Below are 17,126 nucleotides of genomic sequence, written 5' to 3'. Positions count from 1 at the left end.
TGCCTTCAATTGTCTCCCTCCCTCTTTTCTCCTCTAGTACCAGCCAGCAGCACTTGCAGCAGAGACAGGATCATGTGCAGAGAGGAAGGGAGGGAGACAGAGTGGAAGTGAAAGAGGGAAGGAAGGAGGGGGAAGAAGAGGGGAGGAGGGAGGGAGAGAAAGATATTAATCTCAGGAGGGGATCTAGGTCAGATCTGATGAGTCCTAGGTTTGGTTCCAAGTTGGTAGCAGCCTTATTATTGCCTAGAAAACAGTATTTAACATCATTGTAGAGTGGGTCTAAATGAGCTGAGCCCTGACGTCACTAGTGACATCACTAGTAAACAGTGTCATGTGTGCTTGGTGACTGACTAACGCATGTAGCAGTGGTTTTTTGATAAGACAGTGGGTAGATGGGCCATGGACTTGGAGGAGTGTGAGAGAAAGGCTTACAGTTGCCTCCATCAGGCTGTTTGCTGTTCTCATACTCCTGTCTGTTGTGGTGCAGTGAGAAATGTGGTAGTGGAAGCTAGAGAAAGTGGTTCTTTACACAGGGGGCAGACAGCTTCAGAGAATTATCTTTTTCTGATGACCACACGGTTTGCATGTTTTCAGTTGAGATTTCTCATGACAAAGTTGAAGGTGTGACTTGCTCTTTTATGGTACAATGCAAGCAGAGAGTGCTAAATTGAAGGAAGCGGTATAAAGGAACCAGAACTTGAGTAGACTTCACACTTTGATGGAGGTGGCAAAGGAGAGAATACTTTTGAAAATGTAGCTGAGAGAAAAATACAAGATGACAGTTCACAGAAGAACTCGGGATCTCGCCACAGTGTTTGTTTTCACAGGAGACTCCTTTAAGAAATAAACTGTAAGCTCACTGTTCTCAACAAGACTGAATACCTATGGAAAGTTTAAGCATCTCATTCTTGTCTGAGCAAAGGTCTAGAGAGAGGATTACTCTCAGAGGACGGTGTGGTTGCTGTGAGTTGGCATAGGTACAGTGGCATCTACTTCCCTAATTAATTACTGAGAAATCCGTGTCACTAAAAGCATTGCTACTGTGGGCTGGAAGAGATAGGATGAGGTGACAGGAGCCAGTGACAGCACACCTGCAGACAAGGGTGAGGTGACAGGAGCCGGTGAATGCACACCTGCGGACAAGGGTGAGGTGACAGGAGCCGGTGACTGCACATCTGCAGACAAGGGTGAGGTGACAGGAGCCGGTGACTGCACACCTGCAGACAAGGGTGAGGTGACTGGAGCCGGTGACAGCACACCTGCAGACAAGTGCTGCCTTCTCCTCACTTGCCCTAGATCAAGATCTTCCCGCCTAAGTTTATGATTCACTGTGTGTGCCATGACAGTCAGAGCTGGAACACACTGTAGTGTTGTATTGAATACTCACACTCATGCACACTGTAGTGTTGTATTGAGTATTCACACTTTTACACACTGTAGTGTTGTATTGAGTGCTCACACTCGTGCACACCATAGTATTACTTACACTCCCTTTTGTGCTTATTGTTACTGCAATTCTCTTCACTTTACCTTATTCTAATTGTTGTGCTCAGACTTCAGCCAGCTTAGTGTTGGAAATAAGCTGCTTTCACCACTAACTTCCCTCTTAAAGTTAACATTAATTTATTTGAATGAAAATGAACAGTTCTGTGATCAAGGAGAATGATATGGAGATTTCCACCAACAGAATTGCCAGGGAAATGGTAATAAAAACAGAAGGTTGGAGGGAACAGGACTGGTCAAGGTGTAACTGAAGAAAATTTATAGCTAAAATTAGCTTACACTGAAAGAACTACCTAATTCTTATACAATTAGTCACATTTAAAAATAAGACATTAATAGCCAGGCATGGAGGAGGGGCTCATGGAGCCCTATCCCTCAATAGTATTGCACTCGGAAGCTTTTAAAAAGGCTGTTCATGATTTTAAAACTTACATGGCAAAAAGAAAGATCTACAATACCCAAAATAGTATAATATTGAAAAGAAATACAAGGCCATGGTACTTGTTTTACTGTGTACCCCATGCCTCCCCACCAAAGCACTAGAAACTAAATACAGTAATTTACAAGAGAGAACAGATGGACTAAAACTCAGAATGTGAGTCCAGAAGTCCATGTGTGAAAAGACTTGGCATGTCAACCAACAGGGTAGCCTGGGCTACATGCATGAGACACTGACCCAAAACAAAAAATAGAGAAAGAGCTATGGCTTGCCACAAAAGACTGCCAATGTGGGTTTCATCCCTGGAAGCCGTGGTAGAGGAGAGAGTTGTTCCAGAAAGTGCTGCCCAGAGCTGTACATGTATACCATGGTATACACATATCCACATGTATATACACTCACACATACACTCACACACATCAAAATACACACACATACACTCTCTCTCTCACACACACTCACACAGAAATACAAAATTTTCAAAAATTGGGAAAAGGTAAAAAGAAGTACAGAACTCCCTGCCCGTCTCATGCCTTGCTTATTGCTTATTTTGTAAACATGATAGGAAGATAAGGTAAAACATTCTAGTTGTTTATAAAACTTATAGGAATAGAAAATTTGGGGGAAGGAGAAATAAACAAATAAAGAACAATTTTAATATAACAAGTTTGTATAAGTGCACAGATAGGTGTGTGTGTGTGTGTGTGTGTGTGTGTGTGTGTAGGAGGAAAGTGAATATAAAGGAAAGAATATGAATTTGATTTTGATTCAAGGTAGTATTTCAACCTTGTGATACATGGCACAGTATACATTCCTGAGAATTTTTTCTGGCTTTTTAAACTTAATTTTATAAGAGTAAGAACGTATTTTCCTGTCCAAAATGTTGAGTTCAGTTCAGGGCAGCTTCCTTGTTCTGTTAATTAAACTTTGGGACATTGAAATTGGCTGAGAAAAATGACTGAGTAGAGAGTATTACTCTACTCATAGACTTCTAGCCTACACAGACAAACAAACGAATGACTAAATAATGAGGCGCTAAGGGGCCTGCCTGCCACCATTCCATGCAGCATGGCAGGGGAAGACACTGAGAGTCCTGCCTGCAGCTATACCATGCTACATGGGCCACCACATGGCACAGGCTTACTGTAGACTCCCAGAGGCCCACGTGCTGCCATACTACATGGTACCAGGTGTATGAAGGACACACAGAGGCCTGCCCCTCTGCCATGTCCTGCAGTTCCAGCAGGAGGAAGACACAAGAAGACCACCAGCCACTTGGCCTTTCCACAGTGGGAGCCACTATGATGGGCATGTATGTAGTGGACAGATGGGAGAGAGAGAGGCTGAATAGTTTGAGAGAGATGAAGCTGGAGGCTCAAGACTGGAGAGGTGTGTGTGCCCTGCTGGGGTGGCCTGGGCTGCCACCTAAGACTGTGCTGATATCCAGGGGCTGTGCAGAGCTAGCTCCACCCCTCTGCACCTCACCTGTATGGTGAAGTGGAGATGGCCCTGATGACATGGATTCGGCCCCGCGGGCATGAGAAGTGGAAAACTGTCTCTGCCTGCCTCTCTCGGCTGCTAGCTGAGACAGTGCTGGAGAGCTCACCCTGGTGGTGTAGGTGCAGGAGAGCTGGCTGGCGGGCTGACCAGTTCAGATTCTGAACTAGATCTAAGGCTTTGAGCCGGGTCACCCCAACATCTATCTCACCTGTGAACTTATGACACAGGGTCACAACAGGAGTTGTCCTGGTGAAGATCCAGTATTGATCCAGAGGCCTTAAACTAGACCACTGACTCATTGCAATGAACACTTGTAGTTAAAGAAGTGTGGACAAAAGTGTATACTGTGGGACACACTGGGACACAGTGCAGCTTCCTCAGTTATTTTTAAGTTTTGTTTATCTTATTGTTTATTATTATTTGGGGAGAGGTTGCAAAGGCTGAGGGTAGATACAAAGTGACAGAGATATGAGTAGGGTTGGGGTGTGTGATATGAAACTCACCAAGACTCAATAAAATTTTTAAAAAGAATTCATTTTCCTATTTGATTTTTATGCCCTTTTCATTTTCAACTAAAATCATTTTGGTTTATGATAGTAGTAGCTCAGTTATGTGCTGCTGTGTAAGAAGACACCCTCAAGCTGAAGAGGCCACAAGGACCAGTGTTCTCTTTGCTCATAGTTGTATGAGTCAGCAGCACAGTGTGGTGAGGCAGGAGGCTTTCCCTGTCCCCAGCTTGCTGGAGAGCTGTCTTAAAGGCAGTCAGCTGGCAGGTGATCTAGCCAGCCACTCTCAAATGTCTTGCTGGCTTCTACCTGAGGGCCTAAGCCATTTCTGCTTTAGGTGGACTTCATTACATGCTACCTGGTTCCAAAAACATTGAAAAACAAATTAGCCAGAACTTTTACGTGCCTCTCAAACCTCTGCCTTTGGCACAGCTGACAATAATGTAGTAGCTAGCTCAGTGGTTGAGCAGTGTTGGAGATCATGTTTTTCACCCATTGTCCACAATATTCCAAGTTTGACATTTATTTGTTCCAAGGTCCTTCATTGTCACAGTGTTATACTTCTATTATGGATACTTTCTTCATTTCATTAAATGCACCCCCCCAAAAAAAAACCAACAAAAAACCCACCACCAACAACAATAAATAACGCTGTAGTCCCTGTTTATTCTTATACATACACAAAAGTTTTAAGTTCATGTCGCTCAGAAAGTAACCAATGCCTTTTTCTTTGTTACTGGCATAAAAAGGCTTTACCTCATCTTCATCTTACCCTTTAATCTCTTGATAAAGAAGGCCAAGATTATCAATTTATGAATTGGGAAATTGGGCAACTTTACATCACAGATTGGAAGGACATTGTCAGGTCCCTCAGGTCCGGTCCAGCTTGCTAGAGGAATTTTAGTTTTTTGACTCTTCATACAACCACATGCTCAGAAACGGGGTGAGGGGGGAGGGGATGACATATAAGAAACTGTTGGATTGGTTGTGATTAACATTATTGTGTTTCCTTCTTTCTCTGCTCACTTAAATAGTGAGAGTAGTTTTTAAAAGCTGTAATTTAGGGGTTTGGAGGTTGGCTGAGCTACTACGAGCTCTGGCTACATTTCTAAAGGACCAGGGTTTGGCTCCTAGCACCCCCAACTGCCATGTTGTATACCACCATGGAGGTGCTGGGAGTCCAAGACATGTCTGGAGGAGCAGCCAGTGCGCTTAATCACTTGCTGAGACACATCTCCAGGAGAATATAATTTATTTTAATAATATACAGCTAACACTTATTAATACTTAATGTCAGGCCCTGTTGTTAGCACCTGACATGCTTTGTCTTACCAACCCTCAGAGGATGTGTGAGATCGGCGTGCTTTGCAACTTAGAAATGAGACTGAAAAATTGAACAGCCAATACATGATAGAACTAGAAATTGAATGTAGGTACTTACTTACATTAAGTACTCTTACTTACATTAAGTACATTACTTACTCTACTGTTCATGTCCACGCGTTAACTAGAAAAGATAATTTTTCATAATTCCTAAATATACAGACCTGATTAAACAAAAATGCTGGGTAGTTTTACTGAGTTATAAGTGACATGAATCTAAAATGTAAACAATGTATGCTGTTTATGTTATGATACATATATACATATTCCACTGAACCATTATCATGATTAAGATATTACATTTATCCATTAATCCAAATTTCTTCCTTTTCCTTAGATTTTCTTAAGGTTTTCAAAAAGGTAGTGTGGACTTCAACTGCCTTGGAAATAGCAAAGTACAAGTTGATCATTCCTAATCTAAAAATCTGAAGTAGGCTATGATCTAAAATGTGAAACTTTGAGTGCCCACGTGACACAAACAATGGAAAGTTCCACACTTGAGTTCATGAGACAACCTTCCTTCAAAATGTAGGCACACAAAAGTTGTATAAAATTACCTTCAGGCATATATGTTACTTAATGTGTTTAGATTTAACTCCTATTCCCAAAATATCTTATTATTTATATGCTACTATTTAAAATATGAAAAAGTCTGTAATCTAAAATGTTTTTAGTCCCAAGAGTATCAAAAGGGGATACTCAGAATGCATTACAAAATTATTTTTCTGGTTCAATATCTGTAGTTCATTATAATAGATTCTTGTACATTCTTTAGAAAGAATACATTTTGTTATATAAGATACTAAATAATGCCAATGTCTAAACCTTAAGGTCTATTTGAACATTAACTCTAGAAGGAATAAGAACATAAGCTATATTTCATTGTTTCAGTATGTATTTTCATCTTGAAAATTTCTGTAGTGAAATTGTACATTTATGGAAATGGCAAACATGGTATGTGTTCACTCTTGCCAGAGGCCTAGGATTGCATTTGTGCATATGATTCAGGAGGAGCTATTCTTACTGCATTATGTTCATTATTATTATTAATTATTATTTTTTTTTACCAGCGTTGAACATTTGCTTAAATGTTGGATCTTTGCACAGTTGATAATATAGCCAGATTTGAAGCACGTTCTTACTTCAAACCTTTTCCCCTTTAATCATGCCATGCTGTTTACTGTAAGGCTGTATGTTTGACATTATTGTGAAATATACTTCACAGTACATTTGAATTAACATGAGTTGAAATAGCATGCATAAATATCAATCACAGAGAATAGATGAATGGTTATAACTTTATTATTAGTTTTTACTTTTCTAATTACATATAGTAAGTAATCATCTAGTAGTTATTATTTACAGTCATTTTCATTCTATCTCTGTTTTCTCTCGCAGGGTTACATTTTGCCATCTGCCTTTCCAGAGTAAATGGCTCTATGTGGGCACTGAACGAGGTAACATACATATTGTCAATGTGGAGTCCTTCACACTCTCAGGCTATGTCATTATGTGGAATAAAGCCATCGAACTGTAAGTCTGAGTAAAGACTCTAAATCTGAATGTATCAAGTCTATCTTTATGTAAAAGCCGGTTAGTGAATCCATGTGGGATTGACAGGTCAAAAATTCCTGATATTATATACAGATCTTTTAGTCATACATAAGTATTATCTTTATCCTATTTGCATGACAGTTGATACATTTAAGCCTTTTATATTCACGTATGTTTAAACATGTATACTATATTCACCTGTGTGTAAACTGTTACAATTGATAGCTGCAATGTAGTAGTTACTCCTGTTGGGTTAAAAACACTCACATTTATTATTTATATTCTAATTCAGTTATTTCTCTTTAATCTTCTAATTATTTTTTAAGTAGTGGCCATGACCACAAATGTGTTTTTGCCAATATTTATTAAATACCAATGTAAGCTCCTCTTTCATATGTAATAGTTAAAAAAATGTAAATGGTTGTAAAAAATGTTATATCACCAAGATTAACAAAAACCAGATTGCACTGTGGTGGCCAAAACCTCCAGTTGTAGTTTTTATTTACTACCTCTTCCTTTTTGTACCATTTCCTTTGTAAGTTTTTACTTAGAATGCAAAGAATAAAGGTTTGAAGCTGTTGGCAACAGTCTCTGAAAAATGCACTCGACAGTTTTAACCTTTTGACACAGAAAAAAGAATGTGACACATCTCAGACACTTTGGGGTAGCTAGAATCGTGTGTTTAAAGCTAGTTTTCCTTTCTGTGGCAAGGATGTCTCTACCCTTCCTTGGAAGCTGGGGGGGGAGGGGGGGAAGGGGGAGGGGGGTGGTTTCAGTCTGTTCCTTGTGTTGCTCATGACATCTGGTGGATGGAGGTGGTCTAAGTGTTCACAGGTCTGAAGTGGTATACTTTCCCAGCCTTCAGCATTCTTAAATAATTTTTTTTCCAAATGCATGGGCATCATTCCAGTAATATTTCTTACATATATGTTCTCTCTTTCTCTAGTATAGGAAGAGGTAGTATTAATTTGCATGTTTTCAAAATAAAATAAACCAATTTTTTTCTACTTCCAGTATGAGCTGCAGAATTGGTTGGACTGCCCCAGCCAACACCGAGCATTAGATGCTGCATTGTTTTAAAATATTAACATCACAATGAAAAGAGATTTTCTATGTTAACATAAATGTTTTGACTAAATTAAAAATCATTCCTATATAGAAAGTGCAATTATCAAGCTTGTTGTCTTACATCCAGATGATTTCGCTAGTTTCTCTCTGATTGGCAGCTGACTGAACTATTTTCTTCATAAGTGAATCTTTTTTTATTGTAATGAATATTGAAACTTTACTTGAGTAAAGAAACCTCATTTTTTTTTTCAGGTCATCTAAATCTCACCCAGGACCTGTTGTCCATATAAGTGATAATCCCATGGACGAGGGGAAGGTAGAATTTTTTATAAACAAGCACTTGTTAATTAAATCCATGATGTTTTGACTTTTAAATATGCAAACTCTCCTAGGACTGCACTTGTGCTGAAAGGTTGAGATTGAACCAAGGTTTATATATCAAACAACGTAATGTTGTTATTCATTGTGAAGAGCCAGTTGAAGAATTAGAATAATTTCTAATTAAAATGGCTAAAACTACTAAAACAGTAAGGTTTAATAAATGTAGGTTATTCATTTGTCTTTATTATTAAGACTATTTTCCCTGATTTTCTGATAATGCAGACAGATTCCTTTGTTTGGCGTTTTCCTTCTTAGCCACTTAAGTCAGAGCCTTTGTGGCACTGAGCATATGCTATACTGTCTTATAGCAGTCCACTGTAGAATTATTAAATCCAGCCCCGAGGTTTCTACCCCGCCGTTGACCATTTAGTTCCTATATGGAAGACACACATCGCCTTTATATTTACAGTAAGCCTTAAGCAACTAAGAGCTGGGCAAATGCTATTCTCTAAGTTCTAGAATCTACTTTCCTATTGCTAGCTTGAGCTGAGTTATTAATTACTGTGTACTGTGTTTTATCTGGCCAGCCCACAGAGCCACATTTGCTCCTAAACCATGGTGGCTTCTCCTTCTTTCTCCTGCCTCCTTCCCCTTGTGGTTCTCCTTGGGTCCCAAGCTCAGGATCCCTAAACCCCACCTAAGACTCTTCTGCCCAGCTATTGGCTATCAGCATCTTCATTTACCAATCAGAAATAACTTGGTGGCAGGGTCACAGGGGCTACATTCATACTCCAGGTCTTGGGGGCCCATACTTAGCATTAAAATAGACAGTAAAAGACAAAACCTCAATAATAGTCTATATTTTAGCTTCCTTAATACTTTCTTTATAAATAATCCAATTAATAATATATAGTTTTGTTGTGTTTTAAAGTATTGCTTAATTTTTTGTACTCATGCAGTCTGTATTTAACCATTGTTAATCTAAGTTAGTTAATACATTTAAAAATAATAAAATTTTCTTTTTTATAAATTTTGACTTTCTTATTTAAACTAATCATTTTTCAGGTAGTTCCATTTAATGACATTTCCCTACCTGTGCAATTTTAGGATGTTAACCTGAATGAGCACCAGAATGTTTGTTAGAAATCAATGATCCAAGCTTTATTTTATGAAGGATTTGACTCAAACTTTTTTTTCTCTCAGTTAGAGCAAAGGGCAAACTAAATAAATTATTTCCCACAATTCTCTGAGCTTCCAATTGGAAAGAAAAGCATACCTGGACTGTTTGTAGTTGGCTAATGGTCATGAAATTTTATGATTAGAAAATGTATACATAGAACAAATGTATAGTAATCTGATTATTACTTTTTTTTTACAAGATACTTATTTATAAGTTAAATGTCTGAGTGGGAAGCCTGAGAATTAACAAGGGTCTCTCCTACCTAGAGTTACTCACTAAGTCATTTTGGCACTTGTGTGTAGTGTCTCTTCTCCCTGAGGACATTACAGTTGATAGCAGTCTGGCACAATTTTTTATAAAAACTTTTATACAATATATTTTTAATGATGTTTCCCCTGTTTAGCTCTTTCCCAGCTCCCTCCCCTGCAACTCCATGCATGATCTATCTTCCCTTGTCTCTCTCTTTCTCCCCACCCCCCACATACATGCAAGCACACTCACATGCACGCGCGTGCGCACACACACACACAGAGAGAGAGAGAGAGAGAGAGAGAGAGAGAGAGAGAGAGAGAGAGAGAGAGAAAGAGATCTGTTTTGTGTTATCCAACTATTCCTAGGCATGGGGCTTGCCCTGGAAAGTGGTTGATATACCCAGTGTCACTGCATTAAATAAATTGGATTTGCTCTTTCCCAGGAGGTATGGATTGTACATTGCTTCTTTGTTGAATTAGATATTATAAATAAATCCCAATAGCATGTTCTTGCTATTTATCCTGATGTTTAATATTCCCAAAAGGAACACACACACAGCCTTTATGTCTTAGAACCTTAATAGCTGGGCCACTTTCTAACCTTCGTGAGGTTAATCCACCTCCTGCCTGTAAGCCTGCATTATCATTATTTAATTCTACATTCTACCTTGTCTGCCCCTGATCCAGTTGTGCCACCCTCTAGGCCATACTCTTTTGGCTCCTACATGGTGGCTATGCCTCCCTGTCCTCCACTCTTCACAGGCATGGTGTCTCCTCTCCTCTACACTTTCTAGGCTCCCTTGCCTCTTGGTCCCAAGCCTGAGAATCCTAAAAGTCCCATCTCTGTTTGCCCTGCCCAGCCATTGGCTGCTAGCATCTTTATTTACCAGTCAGAACCAACTGGGGGTAGGGTCCTGCAGTGTAAATGGGGACACTCTTGCAAGCAGTTTGGGTGGAGTAAAATTAGCATTATAATAGAAGCAACATTAAGCCAAACACTTATTGGTTTCTTTTCTGTGGTTTAAATCTGTACAGGTCTTGTTTGTGTTGCCACAATCTCTGTGAGGTAATTTGTGTATCAGTTCAGTTGTATTTCCCTGAAGCAATCCATTACCCCTGGCTCTCCCAACCTTTCCACCTCCTCCTCTGCATAGATCCCTTAGCCTCGAAGAGGGAAGGGCCTGTAAAGATGTCCCCTTTAAGACTGAGTTCCATCTATTGAATCACTTCAAGGTCAGAGTCCTAGAAGTAAGTGTCCTTCACATCTTGATGTTTTGTCTGCAGCCCCTGATTGGGTGACAGAGTCTTCTTTAGGATATAGCCCTGAGTCTCTGTCTTTCATGACATCCTCACTAGAAGGACATTCTGAAGCCAATAATTACTGTTACCCAAGGGCAGACCTCTCTTTGCTGCCTCCATGCTTTGGTTTCTGTCAATCTCGTTTGCAGACCTATCTCACAATTTTGCTGACTTCCTCTCTACATTGTGAGATCCAAATAAAAGTATATGTAAATAATGTCTGCTCACATAATTCTGACAGAAACTATACCCTCTTCTAATCCATAGTACTTGAGCTGATCAGCTGCGATGGTGTGTGTGATTCACTGATGGGTAGAAGTGCGTGTGCATTGCTGCTCTTCTGTACTCACCCTCTGTGCAAACACCCCTTTGTTTATTTATATTTAGTGGTGGAAATTGAACTCAGGGCCTTGCATATGTTAAGCAAGTCCTTTGCCAGTATTCGAACTAGATCTTCAGTCTGTTCATTTACTTGTGTTTTAATACAGGATTTCACCATATAGTACTGATTGGCCTTTATCTCGTAGTCCTTTTGTCTCAAGGCTTCTCAAGTGTTGACTGTTGTGCTTGTTTTAAAAGAAAAATTAGAAGGAAACTGTTTAGCAATATTCAAAATTAATTACATCTTCTTGAGTTATGGAATATTCTAGTAGGAACAAATCCTTTTAAAACTGTATTTTAATTCTGAGAGTATCATTGCATGTCTTTTACACATCTTATCCCATGTCTCCCTGTCTTCTTCTTTCCCCTGCTACTCTCTCAGGACCCTTTTTTTCTCCAACAAGTTCCCTTCCTGCTCTTGTGTTTTAATTTTTGGGGTTTTTTTTTTTTAAGTTGCCATTGGGTTTAATTGGGGTTGCTGCTATGAACACGGGTCTTATTTAATGTAGCATTAACAGCTTTCCAGTGGCTGCATCATTTAAGGCAAATGATGTCCCTCAGGAGCCTTGGGTATCTGTAGTTCCTCAGCTAGGACAGAGTTTCATGTGTCCCTCTTCCATCCCTGATCCAGTGTGGATAGGCTAGATTTTGTTCAGGTGACCACAGTACCTGTGAATTTATGAGTACAATAGCCATTTTATGTCTAGGAACCTGTCTCATATCCTTTCTCCCTTTGTCTGGCTTTCTTATTCTTTGTGTTCCCTCTTCTATGATGTTCTCCAAGTAAGTGTGTGTGTGTGTGTGTGTGTGTGTGTGTGTGTGTGTGTGTGTGGACATGGCATGGCAGGGACATGATATAGATGCTCCTTTTAGAGCTAAACACTAAATAGTCAGTCTCGGTGCTTTGACCAGTTAGGATAGGAGTCTTGAATTAACTGCTACTCATTGCAACATGAAGGGTTCTAATAGGAGGAAATTCTGCAGAGATTTTCCAGGGACTTTTAGATAATTTAGGCTCCCATGTTCTTTCTCTTGATTTTGTAGAGAAGATGTAAGATGTACTTAACATTTTGGACACACATTCTTAACTTCATTAGGATGCTCTGGCTGGTTAAAACATTACTGGGACTCTCTTAGATTATTAGAATGTGAATAGGCAAAGCTAGTTCCTTAAGGTTACAGTTCTGGAAAGTGACACTTTCATACCTAAGGCTCGTTGTCTACATCATGAGCTGCTAACATAGTGTGTGTTTGTAAATTTTTCTTTTCTTTATTGCTGAATTTTCTTTTCTTCTCCATGAGATCTTGGCATGTCATGTTTCTGAAATGTCTGGAGGTACTGGGGAAGGGAGAGGAAACCGTTGTGCAATCTTTCCAGGAGTATGTATTTCACCCCTGACAGCGAATGTTCAGCTCACTTTCTCCTTTTTATAGTCCAGGACCACAGTCCATGGAAGACTGCTGTTTACATGTAGGATTGGTCTTCCTACTTCAGTTAGTCAAGATAAACCCTCACAGACTTGCCCAGAGGCATGTCTCTCTGGTGATTCTAAATTCTATCAAAATAATAGTGTTAGCCATCACCCTGGGGCAGGAGTGTAAGGCAGCATATGAGCAGTTTATCAGGCTCCATGACGTATGTTAAAGGTCTAATAGTGAACAAGGTCCTTACCCAGTGAACCACTGTTATAGGCTACAAGAGAACTCCAGTAAGGAAAATGCTATCTTGTAACCTTTAAGCCTAGAAAAGAGTGGAGTGTCACTGGAGCACACTGGATGGGCACTGACTTTACATTTGGTACTTTGAGCAAGTCTTCAAGAGGAGCAGTTGCTAAGACCCACCTAAGTGGGACGAATCAAAGGATTCCATTTAAGTGGCATCCCTCAGACAGAAGGCAGCATATACAAACACTCAAATATGAACATGCATGCAGAAACAAACTCCAATATCAACAAATGGAGTGTGTTGGACAGGAGAGGTATGAGGGGAGATTTTGGATTAGAAAGTAGCAATCAGACAGTAATAAATTTTATAGTTGTATAATTGAGTTTGGATTTTATCATGAAAAGAGTGGTGAGGCTAACAAATTTGAAGTAAAAGCATACATTTCCCTATCATCTTTAGGTTTCAAAACTGCAATGTGAAATGGGTCAGAAAAGAGGTCTTTGTACACTTTTCCAGGAGGTCAGTACTAGAAATGCAGGGATAATAAGTTAGAGATATGCAGAACATCTTAAATTTACTTGATGGTTTTTCTTGTTAACTAGCATTCATGACAGCTGCCAGGTCTTTGACTGAGAGCTGATTAGATCTGGTGATCAGGACACACACTAGAGAGAGCCACCAGGCTGCAGAGGGAGTATCTAGTCTTGAACATACTTTTGGGTTTAATGTTGGGAAGCGGTATGGTTATTGGAATGGCGAGCTTGAGTTTCACGAAGGAATGTGGGGTGGTTATTTGAAATTAATCAGTATGTACATTGAATGAAATTTCTTGGTGATCTATAGATCTTGGAAAGTATGTAATACTTCAAGTACATACAAATGTACCTATATATTAGTAATTTTAAGAAATGCATTAGGATATAGACTCTGCTTTCTCTTTTCAGTATCTGTTGTATTTTGAGTTACTAATCATCAAAAGCATGTAAATCCATCCTGCTGTGTTCTCATTTGTCATCTGTATGATTAGTAACTCCCTGTACAGGTATTTAATTATACTAAAGTTTTATATGTAAGTATATGAATGATAATTAGTTTTATTGTCCACAAATAAGTATTTTATCAAATAGGTAAATCATTCCTCAGTAACGTGGCCTTTCCTTTCTGCAGCTTTTGATTGGCTTTGAATCTGGAACAGTAGTCTTATGGGACCTCAAGTCAAAGAAGGCTGACTACAGATATACATATGATGAGGTACCAGCTATATTTATTCTCACTAAATCTCTTGGCCATTGCTATAATTCATGCATGGCATCTTCTCTAAGAATTGAATTTTCAGTTTCCACTTATATTAGATTTTAGGTTAGTTACAGAAGTTTTTCTAATTTCACTGAAACAGAGATTTTCTTCCATCCATAATACATTCATATTACCTTCAGGTATCTCTGTTTGAAGAGTCAGAACACACAGTGCATTGCTGCTATCTTTCACTAGTGAACTTCCTGAGTCCTGGAGTTCCCTCTGGGAAGTGACATCATCACATCACACATGACATAGCTGCAGAGATCCTCCCACGCTCCTTCTATAGTGCAGCCTGGCAACTTTAAGGAAGACTGTTCTTTCTAGTATTTCCCCTTGTTTAGATTCGGGTCACACTGCTTACCAATCATATCCCAAAACAATAGATGTGTTTCCTTTTACTTGTTAAAAAATATGTTAAATCTCTTTGGTTTAGCTTCTCAGCACTGATCACATTTTATGGACATAATTTCACTTACAGTATATATAAAGGTATAGCTTATTTTAAGATTGAGATTTTAGAGTGACTTAAGTATAGTGTAGACCAGTTTATATTAGTATTCTATTTCAAGTTTTGATAGAAATACTTTGAATCAGAAATGTTGTATTAAATGTTGGCATTTGCAATATCTGTTCACTGTGGGGAGCCGACAGAAGGCGGCTATCATCCTGTGCAGCCATCTTGAGCCATATACCCTGACAAGAGACTTGATTACAATAGCCTACAACAGCTGAGCACACTCTGATAACATCTTGTTTTAGATACCCAGGATCTTCCCTTGGGTGTGTGAGACTTAAAGGTGTGATTTAGAGATAAGACTTAAGGGCATGACTTAAGGGTGTGACTTAGAGGCGTGGCTTAGAAGCGAGACATATAAAAGGCAAGAAGCAGACAGAAGGAATTATTAGGTATTAGGCACTTGTCACTCGGAGGAAAAACTTGGAATTAGACACTAGCACTTGGAAGTAGGCACTTGAGACTCTAGACAGGCAACTATTATTAGGTACTTAGCACTTGGAGAAAGAACTTGGAACTGGGAAAGAGACTGGCAACTGGAACTAGGATTAGGTGCTAGGAACTAGAGACTTGGAACTAGGGACTTGGAGAGAAGAAGAGAGCCTGAAGAATAAACGGGATTGAATCACACACTCTTTCTTGCTGAACCCCAACCCCTGGACCAGAGCTGCTTGGGGCAGTGAGGGCTCTAACAATTTAGCCCCCAAGGCTTTTGGCAGTGCAGGTTCAAACATTGACAGAGCGGTCCTCGACATTTTGGCCCCCAAGTGTGGGGCAGAGCGGTTCTCAACATTTTTGGTGCCTAACGTTGGGCAGCTCCGGCCACTACAGTTCACCAGCAAGTAAATGTTTTTATCCAACCTGTATTACAATACTGTATAATTTTAGCTTAAATTTATAAGCACACAAAGAACCCAAATAAGCAGACATTGAATTAATTGAAACTGTTGAGTATGTATATGTAATAGACCTTTTCTTGAGTTTCAGTTGAATGCTTTCTTGCTGTGTTGTACAATTCTAGTAGTTCAGCAGGGCACCTTTTAAAGTCTGCTAACATTAAGACTGAAAAGTACATCACCATGACTTGAAAATAAGAAATTCAAAGGAAACCATAGGAATTGATTTTCTAACAATACAGTTTTATAGAGAAGTCATAATTTCAAGCCAAAAACCCAAAAAACAACAAGAACAAGAAAAAAAACAGTGAAAACAAAATATTTTCTGGATAGTAGATTAGAAGTATAATATTTTAATTTAAAAAAAGGCTCTGCTCATGGTTCTGAAGAGATGGCATAGCAGGTAAGGGTCTCCTCAAGGAACTAAAAACATCTCAGAACAATAAGTGCTTTTCGGGTGATGCAAGTTTGATTGCCAGCATCCACATTGTACCTTACAACTGTTTGTAACTTCCATTTACAGAGGATCAGTGTCTTCTGGCTTCTGTCTGTGTGAGCTAGGAACACACATGGTTCACACACACACATACACACACACACACACACACACACATATCCAGGCAAAAGACTAATGCACATGAAACAAAATAAGTAAAAGAAAAGTGGGTGGCCTCCCAGATTAAAACTGGCCTCCATAATTACTCTGAGGTATTGAAAAGATGCTCTGATGGCCAGCCTGTCATTGATCTTAATCCTAAATATATGTTGTAAATTTTAGGATAGATTTTTCAGCTCATTAAAACAATTTCTAATCTCTCAGGTGACTCATTTTTTCAATCAGGCATTGTCTGATAAACTCTAAGAAAATTCTGTTCTTGAACTTGTCAGTAAATAGTGCATATATTATTATCATAGCTTCCTAATGCAAATTTAAGAAATACAATGATTAGGAAGGATTAAACAGTTTCAATATGAAGTGTCTTATTTGTATTATAAGAGGACTAAGTTATTTTGAGAATGTCTAGCTTGGAAGCCCAAAAAACTCATTAAGATCATTACCAGACTATTGATTAGTAGTTTGATAACACACTTCTTCACCTCTCTATAGGCGATTCACTCTGTGGCTTGGCATCATGAAGGAAAACAATTTATTTGCAGTCATTCAGATGGTACTCTGACCATATGGAATGTGAGGTCCCCTGCTAAGCCTGTACAGACCATTACCCCTCACGGTAAGGATTCCTTTGCTTTTAAAGACCACCCAAATTGTAATGGACTGTTGTCTGCTTTTTGGGTTTTGTTTTAATGAGTGAAAAATAATGTCATCATTTCATGGAATGAATATTATAGTATCTTCTAAGTATCA

The 17,126-nt window shown here is 39.1% G+C and overlaps 1 protein-coding gene and 1 non-coding gene across 9 annotated transcripts in view; both read left to right on the top strand.

Annotated features, from left to right (window-relative positions):
• Stxbp5 (syntaxin binding protein 5) overlaps window positions 1-17,126 on the top strand; it is a 143,317-nt gene that overhangs the window by 48,766 nt on the left and 77,425 nt on the right. For all 8 annotated transcript variants that reach the window (XM_076926840.1, XM_076926839.1, XM_076926837.1 and 5 more), the window contains exons 5-8: window positions 6,730-6,864; window positions 8,206-8,269; window positions 14,219-14,302; window positions 16,869-16,992. In XM_076926840.1, coding sequence (XP_076782955.1) covers window positions 6,730-6,864; window positions 8,206-8,269; window positions 14,219-14,302; window positions 16,869-16,992 — 407 coding nt within the window. The remainder of the gene's footprint in view (window positions 1-6,729; window positions 6,865-8,205; window positions 8,270-14,218; window positions 14,303-16,868; window positions 16,993-17,126) is intronic.
• LOC143440200 (small nucleolar RNA SNORA36 family) lies at window positions 2,816-2,946 on the top strand. Its single transcript, XR_013108042.1, has one exon. It is a non-coding gene; the product is annotated as a small nucleolar RNA SNORA36 family (small nucleolar RNA).

Source organism: Arvicanthis niloticus, chromosome 28 (assembly GCF_011762505.2).
Source record: "Arvicanthis niloticus isolate mArvNil1 chromosome 28, mArvNil1.pat.X, whole genome shotgun sequence".
In the NCBI taxonomy this organism is placed as follows: Eukaryota; Metazoa; Chordata; class Mammalia; order Rodentia; family Muridae; genus Arvicanthis; species Arvicanthis niloticus.
This window is presented reverse-complemented; position numbering and strand designations above follow the sequence as displayed.